The 27,160-nt window shown below is 45.5% G+C and overlaps 2 protein-coding genes across 6 annotated transcripts in view; one reads left to right on the top strand and one right to left on the bottom strand.

Moving 5' to 3' along the window:
- Positions 1-24,887, bottom strand: part of TBCK (TBC1 domain containing kinase) — a 245,872-nt gene extending 220,985 nt beyond the window's left edge. For all 4 annotated transcript variants that reach the window (XM_075608538.1, XM_075608520.1, XM_075608529.1 and 1 more), the window contains exons 1-3: positions 24,759-24,887; positions 17,446-17,680; positions 4,098-4,170 (exon numbers count right to left, since the gene is read on the bottom strand). In XM_075608538.1, coding sequence (XP_075464653.1) covers positions 4,098-4,170; positions 17,446-17,638 — 266 coding nt within the window. In that variant the 5' untranslated portion in view covers positions 17,639-17,680; positions 24,759-24,887. The remainder of the gene's footprint in view (positions 1-4,097; positions 4,171-17,445; positions 17,681-24,758) is intronic.
- Positions 24,888-26,999: 2,112 nt separating this feature from the next.
- The window catches only part of AIMP1 (aminoacyl tRNA synthetase complex interacting multifunctional protein 1), a 61,972-nt gene continuing 61,811 nt past the window's right edge, over positions 27,000-27,160 (top strand). The window contains exon 1 of one of the 2 annotated variants that reach the window (XM_075608619.1): positions 27,000-27,122. The gene's annotated coding sequence lies outside the window, so the exon portion shown is untranslated. The remainder of the gene's footprint in view (positions 27,123-27,160) is intronic. The other variant, XM_075608600.1, reaches the window with a different exon arrangement.

Here is a 27,160-nt window from a genome sequence, read left to right as displayed (position 1 = left end):
CTACTCTTCCCCAAAGAGGCTACTTTTGGCAAAGACCACCCCATATGTAAAAACTGTACCAGTTTCCCTGCACTCTCTATAGCACATCTGGGAAGCACTTTGTTTCATTTGAAATAATCTATCTGGTGTAAGGTTCTGAATAATCTAAAAAGTATTTTGTTCCCTCCTTATAATAAACACAAATGATATTAATATCTTTATCCCTGATAGCACCCTTTCCAGTCCCTACTCTCATATCCTAGTGGCTGAGCGGGGTTACTCCACCTCTTTCCCCCCCTCCCATATTACCCTCCTTATAATAAACACAAATGAACAATCCAGAAGTTGTTTCCCGTCTCTTCCTAGTCTTCATCTGATTGAAGAATCTGGACTCTTTCACAGTCATCCCCGTATTTAAAACTTTTAGTTGGAAAGTCTGGGTTGAGCAATTGGTATAGAAGGGAATTCAAAACCTCTGGTTGAAATCTCTGTAGAAAAATACTGTCAAACGTTGTTGAAGGTACAGATGTAGCAAGACTTACTGTCTTCGCTGCCATGCGACCCGGGTATTAACGCTGCGTGGGCTCCCATTCAGAAGCATGGACCCCCGGCAGCTTTGTCGTGGCAGACTCTGCCCCCGATGTGCAGACTTTTGCTTGTTTGTCCGTGATTTACAAGGACAGTAAGTCTTACTACATCTGTATTAAACCTCATTTTTGCACCTTGGTATTATAATAATAGCATGTTCTTGTATAGCGCTTCCTTAAAACTACTGTGTAATGTGCATAACAACAAAAAAAATAAGCACTGCGTGTTTCTAATTCAGGCTGTGTCACAGGGGCCGACTGCGAGGCTGGAGTCCAGTGACTGGGAAAAGCTAGCGGGTGGGTAGTGATGGTCATCGAATCAGAGGGCAGGGCTGGTGCCAGGCAAAGGATGGTCAGGAGTGAAGCACAGAACAGGGCTGGTGCCAGGCAAAGGATGGTCAGGAGTGAAGCAGAGGGCAGGGCTGGTGCCAGGCAAAGGATGGTCAGGAGTGAAGCACAGAACAGGGCTGGTGCCAGGCAAAGGATGGTCAGGAGTGAAGCAGAGGGCAGGGCTGGTGCCAGGCAAAGGATGGTCAGGAGTGAAGCAGAGGGCAGGGCTGGTGCCAGGCAAAGGATGGTCATGAGTGAAGCACAGAACAGGGCTGGTGCCAGGCAAAGGATGGTCAGGAGCGAAGCAGAGGGCAGGGCTGGTGCCAGGCAAAGGATGGTCAGGAGTGAAGCACAGAACAGGGCTGGTGCCAGGCAAAGGATGGTCAGGAGTGAATCAGAGGGCAGGGCTGGTGCCAGGCAAAAGATGGTCAGGAGTGAAGCAGAGGGCAGGGCTGGTACCAGGCAAAGGATGGTCAGGAGTGAAGCAGAGGGCAGGGCTGGTGCCAGGCAAAGGATGGTCAGGAGTGAAACAGAGAGGTCAGGGCTGGTGGCAGGATGAGATTGGTGGTCAGGGCTGGAGAGAGTCAAGTGTAGTGAAGTCCGGGCAGGGTTTGTAACACAGCAATAGTAACAGGCAAGCAACAAACAGCAAGCTTGAGTACCGGGAAGAACCACAATAAACAGGCACAGGACGCAGGAAGTGGAGGTCTTATATAGGGGATGGCTGGAGAAAGGGGATAGGTTAGACACAGAGTTGAAACAGGTTACATTTACTTTTCTGCTAAGCTCCATTTTATGTATAAACGTGTAATATTGTTTTAACAAAAGCTTACAAAACGTCTGGTTGGCATATTGGCAATCTTAATTCCTAAGAACATTTTGCACATACATCTCAACACAAGGCTAGTAGGACATTCCCTGCTGGTTTTACACTGACGAACGTTACAGGTGCAAAAGGCCTTTTGTTTTTCTGTAGGTTTCTGGCAGTGACTGGTAAGACTGATCTAGAAACCAGATGAACCACTGCTTTATGTCCTCTTGAATGGAATAAACATTTTGAAATGTTACAATTGAAATAACATGCCCCATATAATTTCTCTACTCACATTGTGGTGAATGTATATGGCAGCCAAGCATAACAGCAATAAGTCCACAATATCGAATAACATTGAAGATATTCTCAGCAATATTAAAGAATTTCTACATAGTGGGCTAAGATCATGTGACCAGGCAGTCACTAGATACAATTGGTGCACTGCTAGAGAAGGCCGGGCTCAAAAAGGGGGGTGCCAGAGCCTGTTTCAGAAGAGGAAGGGGATGTAACATTGTAAATGGTTGCTATAGATACAAAAAAATGCTTGTTACATTATAATACATTAAAAACTTCATTCAGAGTTGTTTAAAAAAAAATGCTACAAGTATTTTCTCATAGTACAGAACTAATTTATTTTAAAAAAAAACACATGTAGGATATTGCTTGAACTGCTGCTTCAAGAGGTTGGGAAGAGCCGTAGGCGTTGGGAAAATATAACGACACACAATCCTTCATCTCCATACTCTCCAACAATGTACAATGATTTAGTAAATCGGCCCCTGATTTACCGTGATAAGTTTTAGTGCATTTTAAGGCCAATTCAATTGAATAGGCTCTAAAGCAGCAGTCCAAACTGATCGCCATTTTTTTTTGCATTTTATTTTAAGAGTGGGATAGTGGCGTTTAGTGTCTCTTTCACTATTTATTATTTGTCTGTACACATATACACAGAAAAAAAATGTTTTCCAGTTTGTGCTCAACAAAGCAGCCAAAAACAAAGTATAGCAATCAGCAATCCAATATTCTGTTACGATGACATATCAGTGACACATATTAAAATAAGAAAGTAAGCCAAATAGGGGAAACATATGTAGGGTATGTCTAGCGCGATTACCTGGTGCGCAGGCTAGTTGGAGAGGTCGGGTGCGTTTTCCTGTCAGAGCGTTTCGGAGCCTTCACCGTGGGAAGCACAACTGACTTAGATCCTATGTTCATGTACTTTGCAGTGATATATCTTACCATTGTGGTTAACATGAGCCATATGACCTAAACTCCATTTACAGGAGTATTTGGTCAGTGTATGTCGAGTGGTTCACCATTACAGACCTACAGGCTCAACAATCTCTGCACCTGTCGGTCTGGTGATACAGTGTATGTGTATATAGAGGTATGGACTCAATATATAGCTGAGGTAGATCTCAGGCCTATATATATATAATTACCTACAACATTAGTCCACCCATTACCAATACCCCACATACAAACACCTATACAGAGCTCTTAGTCTCATTCATAGAGAAAAGCACTCTCATTTATATAGGATCAGATATCTGATGACCTAAGGTTGTATTGAAGTAGCCATTACCACGGTTAATGCAATAGTATAACCATGGTATACAACAGTGTTTAATAGCTATTGTCATTTCCAACACTGGCGTCTAGATTCAGCACACTGACATCTCCTTTAATTTTTAATTTGTTCTCTAATAGCGCGTCTGAGATCAGATGCATTGTAAGGAACCCCAACTCTCTTTAAAAGCGCATCTGAGATCAGATGCATTGTAAGGAACCCCAACCCTCTCTAATAGCGTGTCTTTGATCAGATGCATTGTAAGGAACCCCAACCCTCTCTAATAGCGCGTCTGAGATCAGATGCATTGTAAGGAACCCCAACCATCTCTAATAGCGTGTCTTTGATCAGATGCATTGTAAGGAACCCCAACCCTCTCTAATAGCGTGTCTTTGATCAGATGCATTGTAAGGAAACCCAACCCTCTCTAATAGCGCGTCTGAGATCAGATGCATTGTAAGGAACCCCAACCCTCTCTAATAGCGCGTCTGAGATCAGATGCATTGTAAGGAACCCCAATCCTCTCTAATAGCGTGTCTTTGATCAGATGCATTGGAAATTCTTCTGAACTTGGTACAGTTTTCAAATGACTTGAAAATTGTAGGGGATCCTTTAAGGATGCCCAGAAAACCCAATGGTTCCTAGCAACTCCAGTTGAAATAGAATGACTTAGCTCAAGAACATGATGGTAACTATCTTCCCCCCCCCCCCCCCCACCAACCCCCTACATTGTCATTAAAACAAGTTGCCGTCCATCTCTTCATTTTTGCTGTCGACAAAATCTTTAAAAAGAATGGCAAAGTTATGAGAATATTACCTCACAGGCTTCCTCTCTCGCAGTAAATCTTCAAGACTCTTTTCATAGTGCTCTGCTACAACCACCAGCCTTTCTGAGGAGGAGATACAGAATGGCAAATGGTAAGAAATCCATTTCATTTTAGCATTCGTCAAAATACTTACCGTGCATGCAGGAGGGTAGGAAGCACTCCCTACAATTCAAGGTATACTCTATTACGATGCATATGATAAAAACTGATCTGCAAATAACAGAAGGCATCAACATGTGACTGCAAAGAAACAAAAACCTGTCATACTCTGGTTGAGCACAGGAGAGCATCATTATCTTAAAACCAGGGAGCAGCCTTCTTTGGTTAAGCGTTTTCAAGTTGTTTATGCTATAAAAACATAAAAAAGGAGGTATTTTAAGCACTCTATTTTTTTAAATGTTTAATAATTGATTCTATGTTCTCATGAGATTTCGACATTAATAATAATAATTTTTATTTCATATAGCTCTTTCCTCCCAATGGGACTGGAAGCGTTTAACATCTTCTGTATAGCGGGTCACAGCACAAAGGATTGTTACAGACACGGTCACTGCCCAGTTGAGCTTACAATCTATGGTTTTGAGGCACAGGGAGATAAAGTGACTTGCCCAAGGTCACAAGGAGCTGACACAGGGAATTGAACCAGGTTCCCCTGATTCAAACTCGGTGTCACTGTTTATAGTCAGTGTCTTTATTCACTGAGCGGCTCCTTCTCTATGTTTTCCAAGTAATTCGATATTGCCCGTAGTGACTGATCGCACTGCAATAAGCCAAAATAAAAAAAACCCATTAAAAAGTCAATGGGGGTGTTTGACCGAAAGCGCTGCTATCAGCCACTATGGACAATATAGAATTACCCCAGAGTCTACTTCCACTGCATTCTGGTCTACAACATTCCTATTTAAAACTCAGACTCGTATAAATATGCTTGCAATAAAATCTCAGAATAACAACACAGAGTTAGGATGGCAACACTAAGATTCATGAAAAACCAACACAATTTGCACACCGAGCACAAAAGAAGAGATAAACTAGAACATCCTCTCAGCCGCCCCGGTGTTGCGTATAAGTTCCATCTTCATGAGAAAGCTCAACTTCGCTTACTCACACAGCATTGTTGGGATTTGGCAAATATGCAGTCCAATTAAGTTTTTACTAGAGCAATTCCACAGGATTCGACTCCCAGAGAGAAAGGAAGACAAAACTTCACTGGGCAATATATTTATATATACACACACACATTTTTTTAGGTTAACATGGCAAGTAATATCTCAGACACATTACAGTTTAAAAGGTCCCTCTTGCCCCAGAAAGTATTGTGAATTTCTCACCCCGTCTTTTTTATATGCCTGGACAATAAAAGTTATTTTTATAGGCTATAAGTTTGTATGTGTTACTTTTGACAGGATATCAATTTTGAGAGTAACCAGACTTTAGAGAGATACTGTTTGTGTCCCTCTCTCTTTACAGTAAAGCTTGTTCGGTACCTGTTTATGCTGTATTCAGCGTGACTCCTGGGTGACAAAGGTAAAGAAACCCGAAGAACACATTTCATGTAGCCTACAGTAATAAAATTAAAGTGCTCACGGGGTCTGAAATGAGGTGATAGCATTTCAGATATTACACCTTCCTTAAAAAAACAAATCAAGGGCAAAAGTATAGATGAATGTGATGGTTTCAGCAGCGTATTCACTTATACTGGAGTAGACTGCAACACGATCAATAAATTGATGTAGATTAGATGATATTTAGATGCTTTTTCTTGATTAGTTTCCCTAATTCGAATCCCCCTCAAACACAAACCACAAGAGTCCACACTTTTTAGCCAACACACTGCATGCATCTGCCTTATTACCAGGACTGCTCTTGGGGTGAAGTCGGATGCCAGGATTGTGTTTTGGATGACAATGTCCACCTGTTGGTGTACGTTCTCCCCATGCTCACAGCGGATTTGCAGTTGTGACCGAGGCTAAAATAAACTTTTGATGCTTGCAGTCAACAAAGCACAGCAAGGATTAAAAGTCATAGAACTGTACTGAAAGAAGAGGGGGCAGGGAAAGCACTGCTACCAATGAGTAAGGCTAAGGCCCCAGTCACGGCGCTCTAATGCGCGCCCGCGCTTTCGGCTGCGCGTTCCGGCGATTCCCCGGTCTGCAGCTCACTGCAGGAGCAGAGACCGGGGGGGGGGGGCGTGCCGGAGGAGTGACGGGGGCGCGGCCATGACATCACCCGGCAGGTTCGCCCTCATTGGCTGAACCGCCGGGGGGCGTGCCTAGCCGCTCGACGCGAGTTCCTGCTCTCAATTCTATTGAGAGCACGAGTAGCTCCCGCGCGAACGCTGCGGCCCCCCCTCGCAGCGGGCCCGGCGCCATTGCGGGGAGGGCTCTGGTGAGCGCAGCGTCCGCCACAGCGGACGCTGCAGCATGCAGCGGGGGCAAGGCCTTACAGCTGAACAGCCAAACCTTGTACATAGGAGCTGCACCCAGGAATAGGGATTGAATATGCAACTCCTAAAAGACAGGGGTTGCAGAAATTCCATATAAAGGGGTTGTCAGCACAAAAATATCAAATTTATTTGTAACGGTGATGAGACATGCATAATAAAATACAATTAAAAACATATAGCCAACTATGTCTGAGTGGCCTGTAAATGTATCCCTGGTGCAGGCAAATGCTGTATGGTTCCTGAAGAGTCATGTGAATGGTGTCTGTAGATGTAAGCAGTACTAGAAAATAATCACACACACACACACACACACACACGACCAATAGAATTGCAGGTGTCCGTGAAATTAGAGAGGGGTAGCATGTAGTCCTCTCTAAAATAAATGGATGCCTGTCGGCAGGAAACCACAGAACACACCACAGTAGGAGCACAGTAATAAGCCTGCAGAACAGCTACATGTGTAGCATAGAAATAAACCCTGGTGGAACACAATGGTACAGGATACTATTAATGCAAAATGTATCCAAATATCAGGAGGAAGCAATATAAAGCACTATGAAAACAGCGCTACAAAAAAAGGTCCAAACTATAGCAGCAGTCTTAACAATGTTTCCTCCCGCAGGCTGCGCTTATAGTGCCTTGCGACAGTGACGTCGCTCCAAAACAAATCAATTGACTCTGTCGCAAGCGCTTATAGTAAGCGCGACAGCGACGGAGCGACATTGCGACTGGAAATTTGGAAGCTGCTAAATTTGATTTTTTAGAGACAGTTGCCACATGCGACTGTCTCTAAACCTATCAAATTGCACGATCCGACCCCTTTAGTGACGTCACTGGCGACAGTAGCTAAAAAACAAATGATAACTTTCGCTGGTGGCGACGGCATCGGTCGCGTCTCCAGCACTATAAGCGCGGCCTTAGGCTGCGCTTAAAGTGACGGCGACGTGACTTCGCTTCAAAACAATTGTATTGATGCCGTCGCGTGCTCTTATAGTGGACGCGACAGCCCGCCAACAGGGGGGGGGGGGTCAGTCGGGGTTGGCGTCCCGGGCCCCGTGGGCAATTAAGGCTGCCATGGGGGGGGAACAAAAAGTTAATGGCTGCCGGGCCCCGGCTCTGCATCAGATGCAATCCTGTCCCAGCGCGCCGGGCCCCTCTGACGTCAGCGCACCTCAGCTTCCGATGCGCGCTGACTGGAAGCTCGGCGTGGGACAGAGAGTGAGGAGGCCTTCATCTGATGGCCGGTCGCTTTCAGGCCCCGACTCTCCGCCGGTCCCCCGCAGTCACCGCCGGTCCCCAAGGTATGTCTACTTTTTGCTACATTTATTGGGGGGACCCCCTGAGGAAGTCGCTTGGTGCGACGAAACACGTAGGGAAGGAGCTAGTATTGGACTTGTTAATACAACACTCACATTTTGAGTCTATTTTGAGTTATTTGGTATCTGGCTCGCTTTGGAGCCGGTCCGGATCTATCACGCATTACATCTTGATGCAGGAAGCCTGACTGCCGCGTCAGTATCCTGTAGTATTGGAGGACATTCACTCTCGCGGGATTTACTACCAGGGTGAGACCGGGTGCGCGCGCATCCTCCTGGCATCCACAGCAGGAGTGTGTTGGACACCACACACGTCATTCATCCACGGAAGCTCCATCGGGTGACTGTAAAGACCTTGTATCATTGTCTTATTTTACTTTGCACATTGTAAGTGTCCGTGATCTATGTACACGTATATTTTATTATTAAATTACAGTATTATGCTATGGGAGCCGCGCTGTCTTCTTATCGTTCTGCAGATTAAGAGGAAGGTGGTTTTTTCCTTGAGACTGGCAGCGACACCCAGTAGCTGTTGAAAGACACTTTTTCATTTATTATTTTATTTTAATTTTATACACCACTTATCTTGGGGCTTTTTATTCCCTCCCCCACCCCCTTTCCCTCATCCATTTACCCTTTCCTTCCCACGTGTTTGTGTCATATGTTCATTTATGTTTTGTTTTTACCAGCTATTTTGTACTAACAGGTATTAGTTATTTTTTGTATATCATTAATATATATTTTCATCACGTTTGTGTTCTGGTATTCCAGCTAGCGCAGCAGTTTTTTTGTTCCCTTATATATATATATATATAATTATTTTTTTTGTATTGGGTAGGTGGTGAGGGGGGGAGGTTGTATATATTTGGGGGGGTGGGGATTTTTTTTGTATGTATTTGGGGGTGTGAAGTTTTTTGCATTGGGGGTGGGAAGTTTTTTGGTATATATGTTGTGAGGGGGGAGGGAATGAGTGAGCGTGGGGTAATTGACAGAGGGACAGAGGGGGCGAGTGTGGAAAAGAGGGAGTAAGAGTGAGACGCAGGGGAGAGGAATACATGCGAGGCGGGAGAGTGAGAGGCGGTGAGACGGGAGGGAGAGAAAGAAATGGGGGGGGAGAGAGGGGGGTTCGTGAGGTGTGAAATGGGGGGGGGGGGGGGGGGGCGGCTCGCAATACCGCTGAGACGGGGGGGGGGCTGCTTAAAATGTTTGACCTGGGCCCCACGATTTCTGTTGGCGGCCCTGACGGCGCTACCAGAATCCTTGCAGTCACTAGAATTTGATTTTGCAGAGACGGTCTCCCCATTTGACTGCCTATAAGCCAATCACATAACCACTCTGACTTCCCCCTTGCTGACGTCTCCAAACCTGATTACAACTTTCGCAATTGCAACGGGTGATGACTTCGGTCACGTCGCCGGTACTATAAGCGCGGCCTTAGGCTTACTCCATACAGTTTCACCTGCACTGAGGCATGCGCGTCCGTGACATCACCCGCTTGAAGCGGGTGCATTTATCAGAAATGCTATACGCACCATTGGGGGCGTGCCATGGGGCATGTCAGTGACTTCACGGAGCTGGTTCTCCCTCATTGGGCAAACCGCTCACGTGACCTGCCCGTCGCACCTAGAAATCAGTTTCAACTGATTCCTCGCACGAAGCACACCCCCCTCCTGCTGTCGCACGTGCGGTCTATGGGCATGATCAATGCCTTAAGGTAATGTGATCACACCGCGCGCGAACACCTCCGCGCAGTCTGCGGCAGCATGCACTTAGCCTTAAAAGTGAACCATATAGACACTGATGAATATACGGTTAAATACCCTCCTGCAATGGGGCAGAGAAGAAAAACAGGGAGTCCCAAATGAGGCAACGCCTATGAGTCCTGCACTTGAAATAGAATATACATCACCAGAATGTCCGCAAGGGGTTAATGGACAAAACTGCATGGTCCTGTGGGTGAGACCCGCGGTCCGAAGGCAGAATCAGCACGCAGAGGGGAAACACATTGCCACAACCGGCACTGCAGGAGGCTGCAAAGTGAAAGCAGAACCATCAGCCTTTAGGTCATCCAGCAGGGAAGGCAGGCAAGGCAAGCAAGAAGCAGTATATGCAAGGAAAGAAAGACAGGGCACGACCTCGCAGTGTAAAAATGTACAAATATAATTATGAATGATAAAGTGGTAAAATATGCACGTACAGCAAGGTTCAATTAGTTAGGCAGGGCATGTTTAGGGTACATATTACCGCTCGGTTGTTATAACAAATGCGCCTGGTAAGTATCAGTTGTTCCCACGGATTTCCACTCCACTCCAGAGGTTCTTGTATCAGGCTGAATGGAGCTCCGGTGAAGAAACTCCATCCTGGAACCTGCCTGCACGATCGTAAATTCACGGACGTGCATTTCCCTTTATGCGGCAGTCCGTGCAACAGTCCAGCAACATATCGGAACAAATATAAGCTACCCCAAAACTACTGGCTCTGGGGGAAGACCCGCAATGCAAGCTATGGCTCCACGGCTTCACTATACAGCACGCTGACGTCACAGGGTTGAGGCGTGCCGTGTCAACGACCAACCCGCGCCGACTCAGACACAGTGCTAAAGGCTAACCGGATAAGCTCCAGTTGTATAGAGAGTGAAAAAGTACTTGCCAATTTACTGTCCAAACTCCTAAGCGGTTCGTTAGATTAACCAACTTCATCTTCCCTGATGAAGTTAATCTAACGAAATACGTAGGAGTTTGAACTTGGTGCACTTATATGGTTAAATCACTGTGTTTTAATTATTCCTCTTAATTCAACACTGCTCAGATCACACGAGATTTTTACAATTTGTGCGAAGTTTTACTTATTTTTTTCTAAATGTAAGAAGCGGCATACAGGAACCCCCAGGAAACGACCAACTTGACTCAGGCAGCAGGAGGTAGATACAGGTGCGCCCAGAACTGTACTGTATCAACAGAAGAAAGTTTGCTTTGGCACATGGAGATTCAATGTAGGTTGTTACACCCACTAGCGAAACAACATTAGCCTTCTTTATAAATTAAATAATTGTGTACAGAGCTTTCAAACCCCCACAGGTTTCTTCTTCGAGTATGCAAGTGTACACTTGAGGAATCCCATGAGGATGTGAGAGCTCTGCAGACTATCATTTCATCCATGAACAGCTCCAATGTTGGTCTGCTAAAAAGTATCACAACATGCTTCACTCCAGGACCAAAACAGTTACGACTAGTTTGAAATACATTCACATGTGGCAATTTGTTTTTTGGTTGTTTTTACAGGTGACTCAAATTATTAACCAGGGAGATTATTGTAACTAAGGAAAAGGTACAAAATAAAATACAAAATGTATAAAGAGAGGCAAAAAAATGTAACACCCGTCCTAATACAGTATGAACATCTCTCAACTCTCCTGCCTAACTCCTCTAATGGAGGACACTCAACTGACATTGAGACGCAGGGTGACATGCCTCTGCAAGCGTTGGATGTAGGACTCAAAGTAGGGTCAGCACAATGAGGCTCATATCATTGTGATCAGATTTTTGCTTTGGCCACAAGATGTGACTGCCACGCCATCCCTCTTTTATGGAACACTGAGAAATAAGTTTAATAATGTTGCTGAACAATGCGATTTAAAGCAACACTGAAGGTTAGGACTTACTTCAAAATACTCATGTACTTCAAATACTTACTTTAACATCGTTCATCACAAAAGCCACGTTGCCTCTGAGAAGGGTGAAATGGTCATGGCTATGGATAATGGTTTCTGGTTGCTAGGTTACCCAGATCCCGTCTTTATACGAAACAAAAGGTGTTCTGTAATGTTTTCTTTTTTAGTCAACTTGTCATCGTTGAAGATTTAAAATCCGAGCAAGGCAACTGTTGAGGGCTGCAGATATTCTACATCTGCGCTGAATACTATTTATAGTCAGGATATGGAAAACCTCCTCTGTCCTTATTACTTTTAAACAGTTCATAATTCTAAGCTCTTGAAAGGCAGAGGCAGCATCGTGCACTCAGCAGCAGTACAAGTGTTTCTCCGCTGATCTTGTCAAGACAGGGAATGAAAAACACTGCAATCCCTGCACTTCTTTTCAATGCTCAGGCTGGACCAGTGGGGTATAACCTTTTATGAATCAAGATTTGTCCTGACAACATGGAACCCCAGCCAATCCTATCCATTGTACCTAAATATTGCATCTTCCTGTATCAGCTATAATTGTAAGAACAATACCATATCATAGCTCGTGATTTTTTATTTTAAGGCTACCCCATCAAATAATGAAAGAAATATACAGTGAAAAAAGAAGTCCACTATAACTGAACTCTGTTTGCGTAGTACCCCTGGAGCAAACTGGGGAAAAAAAACAACTGAAATGTACATAACTAGAGAATCACAAGCTGATTTAATCCATATGTTTTCTAGATAAGAAGTTCAGATAGAGCAGTATTTTTCAACCAGGAAACCCTTGGGTTCCCCGGGCATCCCTTAAGGGTTCCCTGCCATTCTCTGCTCATTTGAAAATTGTATCAAATACAGAAGACTGTACAACGCCTCTGATCACAGTGTTGCTATTAGAGATGGTTGGGGGGGGGGGGGTCTCAGAACTTCACTTAGGCTTCCTTAACCAAAAAAGGTTGAAAATCACTGAGCTCGAAGAACATTTTGTGAAGCTGCTAACTGAGAAAAAGATTTAACACATTCAGTACTGCATTCATCTGCAGAACAAAGCAGTGCCACCAGTACTGTCTGAAGGGATCAAATATGACTGTTTATATTGGCCACCCATATTTATTTAATACAGTAGGGCCCCGCTTCTTGGCGTTGATCTGCCAATACGGCGGTACCAAGAAGGGGGCCTCCATGTCTGCGCAGAATGGTGATGACCGAGGTCGCACAAGGGCAGAACGGGGGAGTGGCTGGGTTCGCGCAGAAGGGGGGGGGGGACTGCAAGTCTGCGCATGCACAGAAGCTGAAAATCGCCAGTTACGCTTTTCGGCGATTTTCGCTTTGCAGCGACGCTAGGGAATGGAACCCGCCGTGCGAGCGGGGCCCGCCTGTATAGCAGAAATACATGTAATCAACAGCAAAAAAACACTTGCATGCTTCAGGTGCCTGCTAAGAAATGTATCTCCGACACCTCTGGTAAAGAAGGGGTACAACCATGTCAACTTTTAGCTACAGCAATAGAAAGGGAATAAGCTAGTTTTACTAACTGCTTACTGTCTATTGACAACTTTACTAAACACAGAGCTTAACTTGAGCCAAACCAGAGGAAAAACAAATTCATATCAAGCCCTTTATTCAAACCACGGTAATCCAAGGTGAGGTTTCTGATGAAGAGCGTGTATGGAAAGGAAAATAGAATACAAGTGGAACAATAGGTGATTGAGCGTGTAATAAAGAGAATTGTCAGTGTATATATAATAAATGTACGGTGTTTTAGAGGTGATGATGGCTAGTGCAGCTGGAATCTGAATTAGAAAGTAGTGTCCAACAGAGAATAATGTAATAGATTCCTATTCCTCAGACAGAAACGTGTGCCATGTTCAAACGCTATGAAGAAGAGAAGCAGACGGCACCACAAAAATTTCCTTATGTAATAACATGGCACAAGGTGTGTGTGGCTGAGCAATAAAATAATCATAAAAATATATATATGTACATACACACACACCATCATCGATCCACTGCTGGATGAAGGCCTCCCCAATGACCTTCCAGGTACTGCTGTTGAAAGTCGCTCCTTTCCACATTGCGCCCACAAATTGTTTGATTTCACCCTCCCATCTATCTTTTGGTTGTCGTCTTGATCTTTTCATCTCCCTTGGAATCTAGTCGAGTACCATCTTTGTCCAACGATGGTCATATTTTCTTGTGAGATGTCTGGCCCACTGCCATTTTAATTTCTTCACTCTTGTGATGATGTCACAGACACTTGTTTGGTCTCGGACCACTTTGGTCTTGCAGAGATTCATACAGAGGCCCACCTTTTTACTTGCTTCAGCGAGTTTTACACACATACAAATTCTGGCTCCAAATACCAACTCTCACCTTATATCCCCATCACTAGCTCTAAAAACTCTATTACTAACGAACTTGAAAATCAATTTACTGGACTCCCACTGTGTGAACCCCAACTGTCACCCTCTTCACTCCTAGCTTCTCTTGACTAATAGTTGTGATACCGTACAGAACATGTTCACCCCTCTTACATTCTTTGCATGGAAAGTAGCAGGACTGCAGACATTTAAATAAATTAATTAAAAAAACAATAAGCTTGTTTACATTTGGAAAGGATTGCAAACATAGTTCATCAATGGGTTTGTAGTGCCCACAACACAGACAGGGTTAAAGAGAAATAGAACTTCAGTAATAAATGTATACGTGTAATTGTTAGACAATCATTTTTTATGTGGCCATTCCATAACATTTAGAAAACAAGGGGAGGATTAGGGAGTGATCACAGGGCCACACTAATTGAGTAAAGTGAAAAAGTATATAATAATAATGGTAATTGTAAATGTGGGTGTAAACTGTGAACTGATAAGTGAATCAGGCAAAAGAAGGGGGAAGGGGAACACAAAATGAATGAGTCCCCTAAAGAATTCACTAACTGCACACCATGGTGTGCAGTTAGTGAATTCTTTAGGGGACTCATTCATTTTGTGTTCCCCTTCCCCCTTCTTTTGCCTCATTCCATAACATCCAGCTTATAATGTCTCAGTTTACAATCAGTGCTATAGAGACAATATACAACGTAGGCTTAGCATGTGTACTCTTTGGAGCCAACACCACAGGATGAGCTGACATTACATAATAAACAATTCAATGCACCTTTTGCCAATATCAGATATAAAGCATCATTTATATTAGCATAGTGACTGTTTCTAGGCTTTGAAACTCACCCAGGACATAGACTCTGCTGAGCTGATGATTTCCTTGTATTTGGTAGGTTTGCAATTTCATTCCATGATGAGACAAACAGAAGTAGGCTAGAAGGGATACTTTTATTGGCTAACCTGTGGTTAAAGAGTGCAAACTTTCAGGATCACAAAAGGTCCCTTCTTCAGGCTAATTTATTAGGTAAAAAAATCTGAATGACATAGGGACCTTTGTGGTCATGAAAGTTTGCACTCTTTTTAGCCACGAGTTAGCCAACAAAGGTATCACTTCTACCTCACTTTTGTTTGTCTACTCTACTAGCTAACACTGTACTATGCTCGCTATTTATTCCATGATGAAAAATACGTATAGCCTATATGGTTATAAAGAATGACTCAACATTGCAGATATATGCGATCCAAATGTTGGTGTCCATGTAAAATGTAAGAAGGATGTGTGGAAAGTTCCTTGCATTTGACACAGATCTGTTGGACTGGATTACACCAATTTAGCCCTGGTGGATTGATGCAGGGAAGAGAGAAAGATGACGACCTAACATACAGAACTTTCTGCATCTCAGAAAAACATGTGCATCGACTAACTTCTCCCACCGCCCTCTATATCCACTCCCCAAAACACTTGCTAACACAAAGAGTACACAATAAACACACTATTCATTTATTTTATAAAATGTTTTACCAGGAAGTAATACATTGAGTTACCGCTCGTTTTCAAGTATGTCCTAGCAGGAGTTAAAGCTGACTGTTTAAAAAAAAAAAAAAAATATGTATATATTTTTTGTCCCATTCAATATGTGCATCAATACAATCTGCACACTGACAAGTGATTAGCTAATCTGCAGATCGATCCATTCTCCTGCAATCGATCGCTTGCTCTGGGTTTTTTAATTCAGTTCTTGCACAGCATTCTGGGCAATGTAGTTCTGGAATATGATTGACTGGGCAGTTACTAGATACAATTGGTTCACTGCTAGAGAGAGGGCGGGGCTCAAGAGCCAGAGCCTGTCAGAAGGGGAAGGGGGCTGTCACTTTGGAAACGCTTCCTACATTAGAAACATTAAAAATGTCATTGAAACATATATATTTTTTCTTTTTTTTTTTAAATGCTACAAATATTTTCTCATAGTACAGAACTGATTAAAAAAAAATAAAAAAAACACATGTAGGATACTGCTTGAACTGCTGCTTTAAGATGACAAATAATATATGGTTACAAATATAGTTACATAAGTAAACAGGGTATACATTATATACCAGACATTGCATGACTAGACTTTCAGACGTGTTCAAAAGACGCAGTAACAGCAAAGCCACAGTTTTTGCAGCTTCAAAACATCAGTCAGGGCCAGAGAGTTAGGCTAAGGTCCCGTTGCACGCGTCCGCACGGCTGGCTTGCTTGCCGGCGGCGCGTGCAACTCGCTGTACCGCGATCTGCGGTCTACAGGATACTTTTCTCAGAGCGGGGGGGGCGTGGCCAAACGGGTCGGGGGGGGCGCGGCCATGACGTGAGGGGGCGCGGCCATGACGTGAGGGGCCGGAGCGGGAGGTGGGCGGGAGTGGGAGGATTGACAGGGAGGGGGGGCGTGGCTTGAGCGGAGGGACCCGCTACTCTTCCCCCCCCTCCCTCCACGGGCTGCAGGTAAGTAAAAAAAACACACACACGCAGGCAGGCAGGCACTCACGCACTCATACACACACACACACACACACACACACAGACAGAGACAGGCACGCACGCACTCATACACACACACACAGACAGAGACAGACACACACACAGGCAGGCACGCACGCACTCAGACACACACACAGAGAGGCACTCACGCTGCTTTCACTCCACACTCCTCCCCGCTCCCCGAAGCCTCTCCTCCTTCCGCAGCCTCCCCTCCCCATTGGCTCACAGCCATACCACGTGACGCGTCAACGCTAGGAAACACCATTCTGTGGTGTCTCCTAGCGGCTGACGCGCCACAGCGTGTAGTCAGCTGTGCAGCCAGTGGGGACCGGGACCGGCTCGCGAGGATTCCCCTGCTGGTGGGGAACTCGCTACATTGCCGCCCGCGCCAACGAGCGCAGCGGGTCCCAGGCCTTAAGAAGCATGTCAGCACTGGCAACCATAGGTTTTAATGATTATGGTTTGTGTGTCAGGTCACACACAGTAATATGATGAAGTGGCACTTTAGGTCAGACTGGAGTACAGTACCAGTTCATCATGTAGCCTGCAGAAAGGACAGCCATCTCTTGATCTGTCTTTTAGGCAGCGCTAATAGTGTCTGCTACGGCGACGCGACTGCGTGACGTCACCCGTTGTAATAGCGATTCCTGCTGATAGTGCAGGAGACAAGAGAGGGCGACCGGGGGGCGTGGCGGAGGTGTGGCCATGAGCAGTTCGTCCTCATTGGCTGAACCGCTCACGTCACGTGGCGATCGCCGAAAAAGTACAAATCCTTTGACAACCGGCAATCGCGACCGCTGCAGCGCCGTCGTGGTCGCACCCACTATGGGCACCCGCGACAGACAGCATGTACTTGCTATGGCGCTGCACGACGTCGTAGTCGCCAGCACTCTAAGTGCAGCCTTACGGTTCACCCGTGACCGGTTTCACTGTTATCATGTTTGCTCCCTCTACTGTTCCTCAGATCACATTACATTTTTGTTCAATCAACTTACCATGTTTACCACGAGAGATGTCCACATACTGGCAAAGTCTGGGATGGATGATGGTCTTGAGGATTTGAAACCGCCCCAGGATTTTGATAGAGTTTGGCGTGAGAGGAAGGCCGTTGCTTCCACAAACATCATGCGGGAGAGCTGACGCAAAGTAGGTGAATGCGCCCAGTTCTGCATCTTTCAGGGGCGGCATTGTCTATAATCAACAGCTCTGCTGAATCGCTCTGGGAACAGGCTGTGATGAGAAAAGATGAAAATATGTATATGACTATATATTGAGAAGAAAGAGGAGGTATACAAAACCGGTTGAACATTGCCAAGTTTCACTTTTAAATCAGTACACTTTATTCAAGTACACAATTTACGTCAACAGCTTTGTAATGGGTATCATACCAAGTCCTAGTTTGACTAATGGGCAAAATCCTAAAGGGCTATTTTTTATCAAACAGGGCTAAATCTTAAGACATCTTATGGCTCAGTTGAGTCTTTACCACCGGTTAGTAAAACTGAGCCTAAGGGGGTAATTCTACATAGTCCAAAGTGTCTGCTCAGGCAGCTGTAGCTGAAATTCCCCATCAACTTCCTGTGACAACCACATCACTTTGAGGTCCCTTTGATCCCAAATAAGGCCGGAAACACAGTACTTCTATTTACGTGGGGTTTATTTATAGGGGCTAAGTAACATATTCGCAGGCCCACTGTCCCTTTAAGAAAGCCAAACCAAAATAAAAAGCATAAATAAAAAGCATAAATAAAAACCTATCCCAGTCAGGGATATAACTTACTTCTTCAGCCCTGTCTACCGGGCAGCCAGCTAAGCCAGTTCCCACCCCAAAACATGGCCTGGCATAGGCAATAAAGAAACAGCATAGTCTTTTGTCATATTGTAGCAATAGAAAGGGTTTTGCTTATCTTAGTCCATCTGGCGATGTCCCTGCTTCAGCACGGCTCTTTCAGCAGTGTCTCTCACAGCTTCTTTACACTGCTTCAGCACGGCTCACTCAGCAGCTTCTCTCACAATCTGCCAACTTCTTTAACCAGCCTCTGGTAGCTGGGGAGCCCCTTCTGTCTCCCTCCTTCTCTTAGGGTAAACCCGTCAGTGTCTCTCACTGCCTCTGGCTTTCTGGGTCAGGCTCAGCCTGTGACCAAACACTTCCTTGTTTTTCAGAAGTTCAGCCCAGGCTGATTAATTAGATTTCAGGTGTTCTTGACAACTCCAGGGAGGATTAACTCTTTCCAGCACCGAGATGCCAGTGCTGGTATCACATATCCCTCCCGCCAGCGAAACATTGCCCTGTGAGCGACCTGTGCACTATTCCCGTGCACCAACTTCTTTGTCAGACACGTCTGACATCCACCCCTTCTTTTTCCTTGCCTTCCAATTGAAGTGTCTCTCCTTCGGGGCAAATACTGGGCCTTCAGACTGGTACTTCACTACCTCTTTATCTTGTGCCGGCCGGAGTCTAGGGTTGACGTTCCGCCTTTGTTGTGTCCCCTTCTGCAAATGTTCCTGAGCATCCTGCTGTCTATTAGCTCTCTCATGCTCAGAGTTTCCCTTACTCTGTAGAAGAGCCTTGACCTCGGTCAGCTCATTGCATACACTTGCCAGTGACTGTTTGGCCTTCTCTTGTGAAGACAGCAACTCTGTTTTAGCGGTGATGGCTTTTGGACCTTTCTCCATCAGCGTACCTTCAGTTTTGGGTTCGACAATATTTATCTTTAGTACTTCAACTTGGTCAGGATTCTTATTAACCCGAAGTGCACCCCATGGCACCTCTCTTTTACCGTCAGCAGACTCATAGGCTTGGGCCTTTCTGTCTTGACTCTTTAACTTACTCTGTTGGGAGAGTCGCTGGACAATCTGTGCGGTCTTTCGCCTCTTACGATCATGGGCACACTTCCGTCTCATTCGTGACTGTCTCTTCACAGTGACTGCCCTCATGGCAAGGAGGTCACTTTGGGTCCCCTGGGCACTGTAGTATGATTGGATTCTTACTGTGCTACTGCATTGCCACTTGGCCTTCATCTTCCGTGCCTTGTGGAAAGTAGACTGTAGTACTACAACGGTATTGTAATCACGCTTCCTGGTTCACCTCACTTGCTTTATCTCTACCGCCCTCTTTCTCATGGACTGCTTCTGTGACCCAAGTGTCTGTCTTAGGGTTGTAAATTCTCCAACTTCAGCTGAGAAACCTCCTGCTGGGCAGCATTAGAGTTCAACGTAGCATCCTGCTCAGTCTTCAGAGCCTCGAGCTTCTCCCCCAGGTTGCGCTTTTGTTTCTCTGTCATCTTGCGGCCAGCACACTCAGACTCCAGGTCCTTCCTCAAGTTTTGAAGCAGTCCCCCTGTATGTCTTTTCCCACTCAGTGTGGCTGCTAGTTCAGCTTCTTTGAAGTTGAGTCGCGATTCCACATCTGTCAGCTGATTCAGAGCAAGGTTTAACTCTGTTTCCTTTTCTCTATTCTTGACCTGCAGCTGCTGGTGCTCCTCCCGGACCTTATCCAGCTCCAGCTGCAGCCGGGCCCCCTCATTGGCCGTGTGATCCATTGGCTTGTAAATATCGGCCATCTCGGTTTCATAGCGCAATGTCAGACAGGCCACTTGACGGACAGACACCTCCTCCCTCTTGGTGCGCTGTATCTCGCGCTCAGTCATCTGCTTCTGCAGCTCTTCTGTTTGTTCCTGCAAGTCCCCTCTCAGGGCCTTCACCTCTTCCCGGTGCTTGCTCTGGGCTTGTGTCAGCACCTCCTTCATCTTTTGGAGCTGTGCAGTTTTTGTCGCTAGGATCGCTGCGGCTTCCGTTTTCCAGGCTTCTTTCTCCTTGGCATACTGACTCATGGAGATGGAGTTGCTGCTCTGCTTCTCCAGTTCTTGCTCCAGTCTCTGGACCTTCTCGTGCTCCCTCTCATACAGAGTTACCTGGCTTCTAAACTCCACCCCCAGCGATGCTCTTGTGGCGCACAGCGTGGCCCTCATCTCCTCATGCTGTTCTGTGGGGACATACTGGGTACTCGGACGTTCCTGTAGCACTCGCTGCTTCTCCTTGGCCGTTGCAGACTTGCACGTAGCTCTTGCAGCTGGCTCTGCCATAGGTGCGCTGCTTGTGTGTGCTGCTCCAGGGAGACACGTTGCACCCTCTCTGCATTCTGCAGTGCTTGCTGCACCTATAACTTTTCCTGGATCAATCGCTTCTCCACATTTCCTGCTTGGTGAAGCTTCTTATCACCTTTAGTGACTTGATCAGTCAAGTCTGAATTTTTCTGTGTGTCACTTACATTCTCTTTCTTTACAGTCTCTAAATCCCTCAGGGCATTCTCATGGGGTTCCTTCAACAAATCCAGCTCTGTGTTTAGACTGTGGCGCTCCTGGTGTGAGTGTTCCACCTCTGTGCTGAGAGAGTGAACCTCTTGTAGAGCCTTCCCGTATTTCTGTTTGAGGTTATCAATCAGTTTGTCCGATTTGTTCTGCTTTTCCTCCATGGTAGCAATTGAGGCTTTGGCATTTTCCAGACCAGTCCTCCAACTCACTCTGTAAGAGACACTCTGTTTTCTTCAAAGCCGCGTACTCTTATAAAGCTGGGAGTATACACCTCTGTAACTCGGCGTTCACTTCACGCTCCTTGTTAGATTCTCGCTCCTTCTTGTTACATTCTCGCTCCTTCATCAATCCCTGCCACAGGACTTCATAATCATGGCGGGCAGCTTGGAGTGGAGAAATTAAAGCCTCTTTATCCTGGATCAAGGATTCAGCATTCCTTTGCTCCTCCTTTTCCTTTGCCACCGTTCCGATGACAATTCTGCCCCTCACTCCGGTCTGCAGCACATCTCGGCGCCTTTCTGACAACGCAGGTTCAGGTGGTTCGGTCACTTCCTCTGTGACTTGAGGAACAGTTTTCTTTTTCTTCTTTATTTTTGCTTTATTAGCTGCAGAGACATCAGTAGTACTGGGCACACACTCACTGGTATCAGCTTCCACATCTTGCTTGTACTCACATGGCCTTGTTTGCTTTTGCAGCTGTTTGTCTTTGAAAATTAGGGGACACACATTTTCCATGTGACCTACTCCACGACAGGCCTAGCATACTAAATTAATCTGGTATGAGTCGTCGTCATCATCGTAGGGCCTGAAGGGACACTGTTTTGTATGATTACGTACATTGCAAAACAAACATTTCACATCGGCCATTTTAAAACCCCAGCAGGGAAATTCTGACACTCAGCACTTTGCCTGTGGCATTATCTTTATACAGTACACAGCACTTGCTAGCTGCAACTTCACTCGCTTCAGCAAAAGGCATTAGCTTTTCCTACAGCACTTGCTAGATTCAATTTCCACTTTCTTCAGAAAATTTTTGTTTTCTGCTTGAGTTCAGTACCTTTCAATCTTCTGACCTCTGGGTGCTATTGCATCCACACTACATACATTCTCTGTGCATGCTGTAGCATAACTGGTCATACACATTGGGACACACTTTGCTTGCTTTTCACTTCAGTTGGGCAGCCATTTTAAATCCCCGCATTTATCTTCAACACCACAGTTTCCGCTGCATGGTGCCTTAGGGACTGCCCGCATTCTCCACCATATGTGACAACCACATCACTTTGAGGTCCCTTTGATCCCAAATAAGGCCGGAAACACAGTACTTCTATTTACGTGGGGTTTATTTATAGGGGCTACGTAACATATTCGCAGGCCCACTGTCCCTTTAAGAAAGCTAAACCAAAATAAAAAGCATAAATAAAAACCTATCCCGGTCAGGGATATAACTTACTTCTTCAGCCCTGGGCAGCCAGCTAAGCCAATTCCCACCCCAAAACATGGCCTGGCATAGGCAATAAAGAAACAGCATAGTCTTTTGTCATATTGTAGCAATAGAAAGGGTTTTGCTTATCTTAGTCCATCTGTCGATGTCCCTGCTTCAGCACGGCTCTTTCAGCAGTGTCTCTCACGCTCTCTCAGCTTCATTACACTGCTTCAGCACGGCTCTCTCAGCAGCTTCTCTAACAATCTGCCAACTTCTTTAACCAGCCTCTGGTAGCCGAGGAGCCCCTTCTGCCTCCCTCCTTCTCTGAGGGAAAACCGGTCAGTCTTTCTCACTGCCTTTCTGGGTCAGGCTCAGCCTGTGACCAAACACTTCCTTGTTTTTCAGGAGTTCAGCCCAGGCTGATTAATTAGATTTCAGGTGTTCTTGACAACTCCAGGGAGGATTTACTCTTTCCAGCACCTAGATGCCAGTGCTGGTATCACACTTCCATAGAGATTTTTGGCTGAAATAGCCTGAAAAGCCACTTCAGACATTATAGAATAAGGCCCTAAATGTCTTTACAGAGGCAATGCTTGTCTGATTTCATAGGACATCAATGCTACCTAGAAGAGCCTTAAAATGGTTAAGAAAATGACCCAAATGGTTGAAAGTACTAGTCTGTAGTGCAACATTCATTTCCACAGGGTCCAAAAGTAGCAATACACATTTAAAACTAAAGTTCATGTTTAAGGTTGTCACATTGGTAACTGAGTAACCAGTCGCAGCGAGAAACCTCTCAGACCCTTTTTGAGCTTCACAATTGTTAATTTTCAAGCAGAAATCCGCGCTACTTTTTACAAACTATAACTTAAACTGAGAGATGACGAGGATCAGAGATGCTCCAAGCTACAGTACCGTTACCCTGTTCCTGAGGTTGAGGCAAGACACAATATGGCTGCCAAGGTCTGCTCAAAAACTGGAATAAAAAAACTACAACTAAGGGAACCCCCAGAGGTTGGAGGGCCATGGACCAACTTCCAAAGTACATTTAAAGAAAACTACCCGCAAAGCAGGGGCTGCTGCCAACGTATACATTCCAGGGACAAATACATATTTTCAGTGGCTTTGTATTGGACATAAACAGTTAAAAAAAACTATTAAGTAATGGAAATTGTATATACGGTCAGTGTACACATTGCATTCAGTACTATGTTTGACGAGTAGGATTATACAGCCCGCGCGCCTGCATAGCCTCCCGAAGCCCCTGTGATCTATGAATATGGCTGCAGGAGATTGGGGAGGCGATCTGGAGGCGTGGCGGGGGCATCACAAAGCTGGTTCGCCCTCATTGGCTGAACTAGCTCGCGTGATGCTGACGTCACGTGGCAGCGCTTGCAAAAACAAAAAAATGTTGTCTCTTCAAATCGCTGTTGCACCAGCGCATTCCGTCGTGTGCGCACACGGAGCGGACACATAGGCATTAGCCAATTTGAGGTTGGCGCACGAGTATGCACGCATGCTGTATAATCTCAGCCGTATAAATAGTCTCAGGAGACACTTAGCCTAATTAGGAAAGATATCGCAGGTACGCATTAGCACTAGTTAACAGGACAGGCCCTCCCCAAGTATGCAAATAGCAGTGACATGTTTCAGGTGGCACATCTGGGCACAGGATGACTTTTCTAACCAAAACTGAACACCTGTACGTATTTTAAAATCATTGTTTAAAGTGACTTTGTAAAAATGGTGAGCTGAGGTTTGGGAGGCATTTGATTTCCTCTGGCTTCTCCCTTCTGTTTGATGTCACTCTCTGTTCAACAAGAGTTGTGCAGCTGGAGTGTCCCTCTCCTCTTCCTAACCTTTATTGGCTCTCTGACAGAGGACAGGTTTGGATAAGGTGGAAGCACTTGACAAAAACTGCCCAATTTATATGCCTTAGTGGAAACAATATATTGCTTAATTTTCAAAGAAACAAAAAGCAGTCCAAACTTTGCTGTATACTGGTTCCATTTGTTTAAAGAAGACAATAAGGTTCTTACATTCTTTACACTGTGTGTTTCCTGTCGCCTACGACGGAAAGCACCTTTAAGAGAAGTAAATAGAATTTATAGTCGGTTCTCAAACCTCAGCCCCACATTATCCTAACAGTAATATCTATGGTAGCTGGCAATACGTGACATTAGGGAGTTCTGCATATGATAAACCTCTAATCCTGATTATCGGGGACGGGATTAACTTGATTTGATACTTTCCAAATCCAACCACATCTCAGAAAAAGAAACCCACGACGGTCTCTGGCCATCAGGATCATCAAACGGTGGTTTGAAATGTACTATTTTAATGGAATAATTCTAATTTCAGTGAGTTAGACTCTATTGAAGTCTCTAAGGCCAGCAGTGCTGGGCAGGAGTCTGGCAGTTTCAGCATCCTTGGGATAGGAATGTACACACAGCAGTAGCAAATAACAAAGAGATAATAATATAATAGTAATAATTGCTTAATAGCAGCATGTTTCAACTTTCTCCTGCTTGCACAATGCTGGGGCTGCCAGCTTCCATTTGTCTCTCACCCCGTGATCTTCCTGCTTTATGGGTTTCTGCCTCTCCCTCCCTGCAGCTTGGATCAGGATTTCAGCATTGCTCTGCTATGCATGCATGAGCTTCTCCACTGACAGAGCCACGGTCACATGATCAGTGACATCAATCCGCAGCGACAGGCCAGGAGAAAAGCCCCTTGGTTGAGGTGTCTTTGACGAGGCCAGTTCAGAAGTACGAAATTAGAAACTGCTCTGCATTAGCAGTAATTATTCGCGCAACAGAGCTTGAATGCAGCTTCCTGGCGAGAGGGAGAGTGTGAGAGAGGCAGAGATGGGGCAGTGTTCTGCTCTAGTAGAGAGACAGGCAGAGATAAGGCAGTGTTCTGCTCTAGAAGAGAGACAGGCAGAGATAAGGCAGTGTTCTGCTCTAGAAGAGAGACAGGCAGAGATTAGGCAGTGTTCTGCTCTAGAAGAGAGACCGGCAGAGATTAGGCAGTGTTCTGCTCTAGAAGAGAGACAGGCAGATATTAGGCAGTGTTCTGCTCTAGAAGAGAGACCGGCAGAGATTAGGCAGTGTTGTGCTCTAGAAGAGAGACACCGATGGGGCAGTGTACTGTTCTAGAAGAGAAAGACAGAGATAGGGCAGTGTTCTTTTCTGGAAGAGAGACAGATGGGGCAGTGTTCTGTTCTAGAGGAGAGTGGGGGAAAGGCAGAGTTCTAAAACAGAGAGGAGGAAATAGATTTAAGGCAGAGAGCAAAGTAGATCTGTTATCAACCCACAGAGACTGATAAAGAGGCAGTCCCCGGACACTCCTAAGACCAACGTGAATGGCTGTGGCATGTCCTAGCAATCAAATGTATTTGATATGTGTATGAGCACACAGATTGTGCCTATTTGGAGATTTTAGCAAGTTAGGCCGAGTTCAGGGTGGCTGCTACGCGACGTGCGCACGTTCTTCGCAAGTTCGGGTTGTTCGGTGGGAGTGTTCAAACTGAAAACTCCACCGGCGGCAAAGTGCAGCGTTGACGCTGCTACACTTTGCCGCTACAAACCAAAATGATATTTGGGGCGGCAGTCGCGTCACGTGAGCTGGCGATTGCCCTGACCCCGCCACGCCCCAACAAACACCGCGACCCAACACCTGCAGCCTAGGCACAGATTGCCGGGCTGCAGGAGCACGCGGGGGAGGCGCGCACGGATGCAAGCGTCCGTAGCAGCCACCCTGAACTTGGCCTAAGAATCCTTGCTTTTTTGCTGGTAGCACAAATATTCTTTCAATCTTTATACACATTGTTTTGCTTTATTAGAGTGCCTGGTCTTACCTGCTTTTTCGTTTGACAACATTTTTATACAAATCAAATATATATATATATATATATATATATATATATATATATATATATATATATATATATACACTTTTTCAGCACAGTGTATTTCCAGAATGCAATTTCAGCTGCAGCCACAGTGCAGCTTGGCACGATCGAATCAATGTTATACGATGCGCATGTCCTCACCGCATGTGCATGTACGCTTAGCAATGCGCAGCGCTTGTGGAGACAGGGAAAATTGATTTCCAAGTGCACTTAAGGGTCACCAGTCAATGTGCGCAGACACACACCACTTTTTTTTTAAAGGTGGGTAGTGAGGATTTCTGTGAGCTTATCTGCACATGTATGGAGGGTGTGGGTGCAGGGCGCCTTTAGTGTTAGATGTTCAGAAAATGAATCTTTTTTGTGTGCAAACAAAGGTACTTATAACTTTTTTTTTTTTTTTTAAGTGGGGGGGGGGGGGGGTGGCTGGGTTAATGTCACTTTATTTTAAAAGCAAGGACACATAATTAAGAGAACTGCCTTTTTGGGATGTTATAAGTCTTAGTTAATCACAATAGGCTTATACATGTGCAATCATAATGATATGTTAAGCTCTTATGGGAAACAAGACATTCTAGGGAAGTGCAGCTGACCTCGTCTCCCCTTAAGATCCTACTCAGAATGCTGCTAATACCCGGAGAAGTGTCAAATCACCATGCAGCCTTCTATAACGCACAGTAAGGACAACTTCACAGCATGTCAACATGTATACACTGAGGGGAGGTGGGCTGTAGCACCCCTAGTTTGAGGGGAGGTGGGCTGTAGCACCCCTAGTTTGAGGGGAGGTGGGCTGTAGCACCCCTAGTTTGAGGGGAGGTGGGCTGTAGCACCCCTAGTTTGAGGGGAGGTGGGCTGTAGCACCCCTAGCTTCCGTTCCCCTGTTTCATGTAATGGGATCAGGATGTATTCCTGCAGTGATCAGGCACAGACCAGTGACAGACCGAGGGGCTGAGCCAACAAGCACATGATCTCACTGTGACTTCAATCCACAGCGACCAACACGGAGGCAAGCCCCAGGACCAGGTGAGACTGCAAAGGAATGACTTTCTCTTAACGTTACC

The sequence above is a fragment of the Ascaphus truei genome, chromosome 1, assembly GCF_040206685.1.
Source record: "Ascaphus truei isolate aAscTru1 chromosome 1, aAscTru1.hap1, whole genome shotgun sequence".
In the NCBI taxonomy this organism is placed as follows: Eukaryota; Metazoa; Chordata; class Amphibia; order Anura; family Ascaphidae; genus Ascaphus; species Ascaphus truei.
The sequence above is the reverse complement of the archived record's forward strand: the minus strand, read 5'-3'. Positions and strand labels throughout refer to the sequence as shown.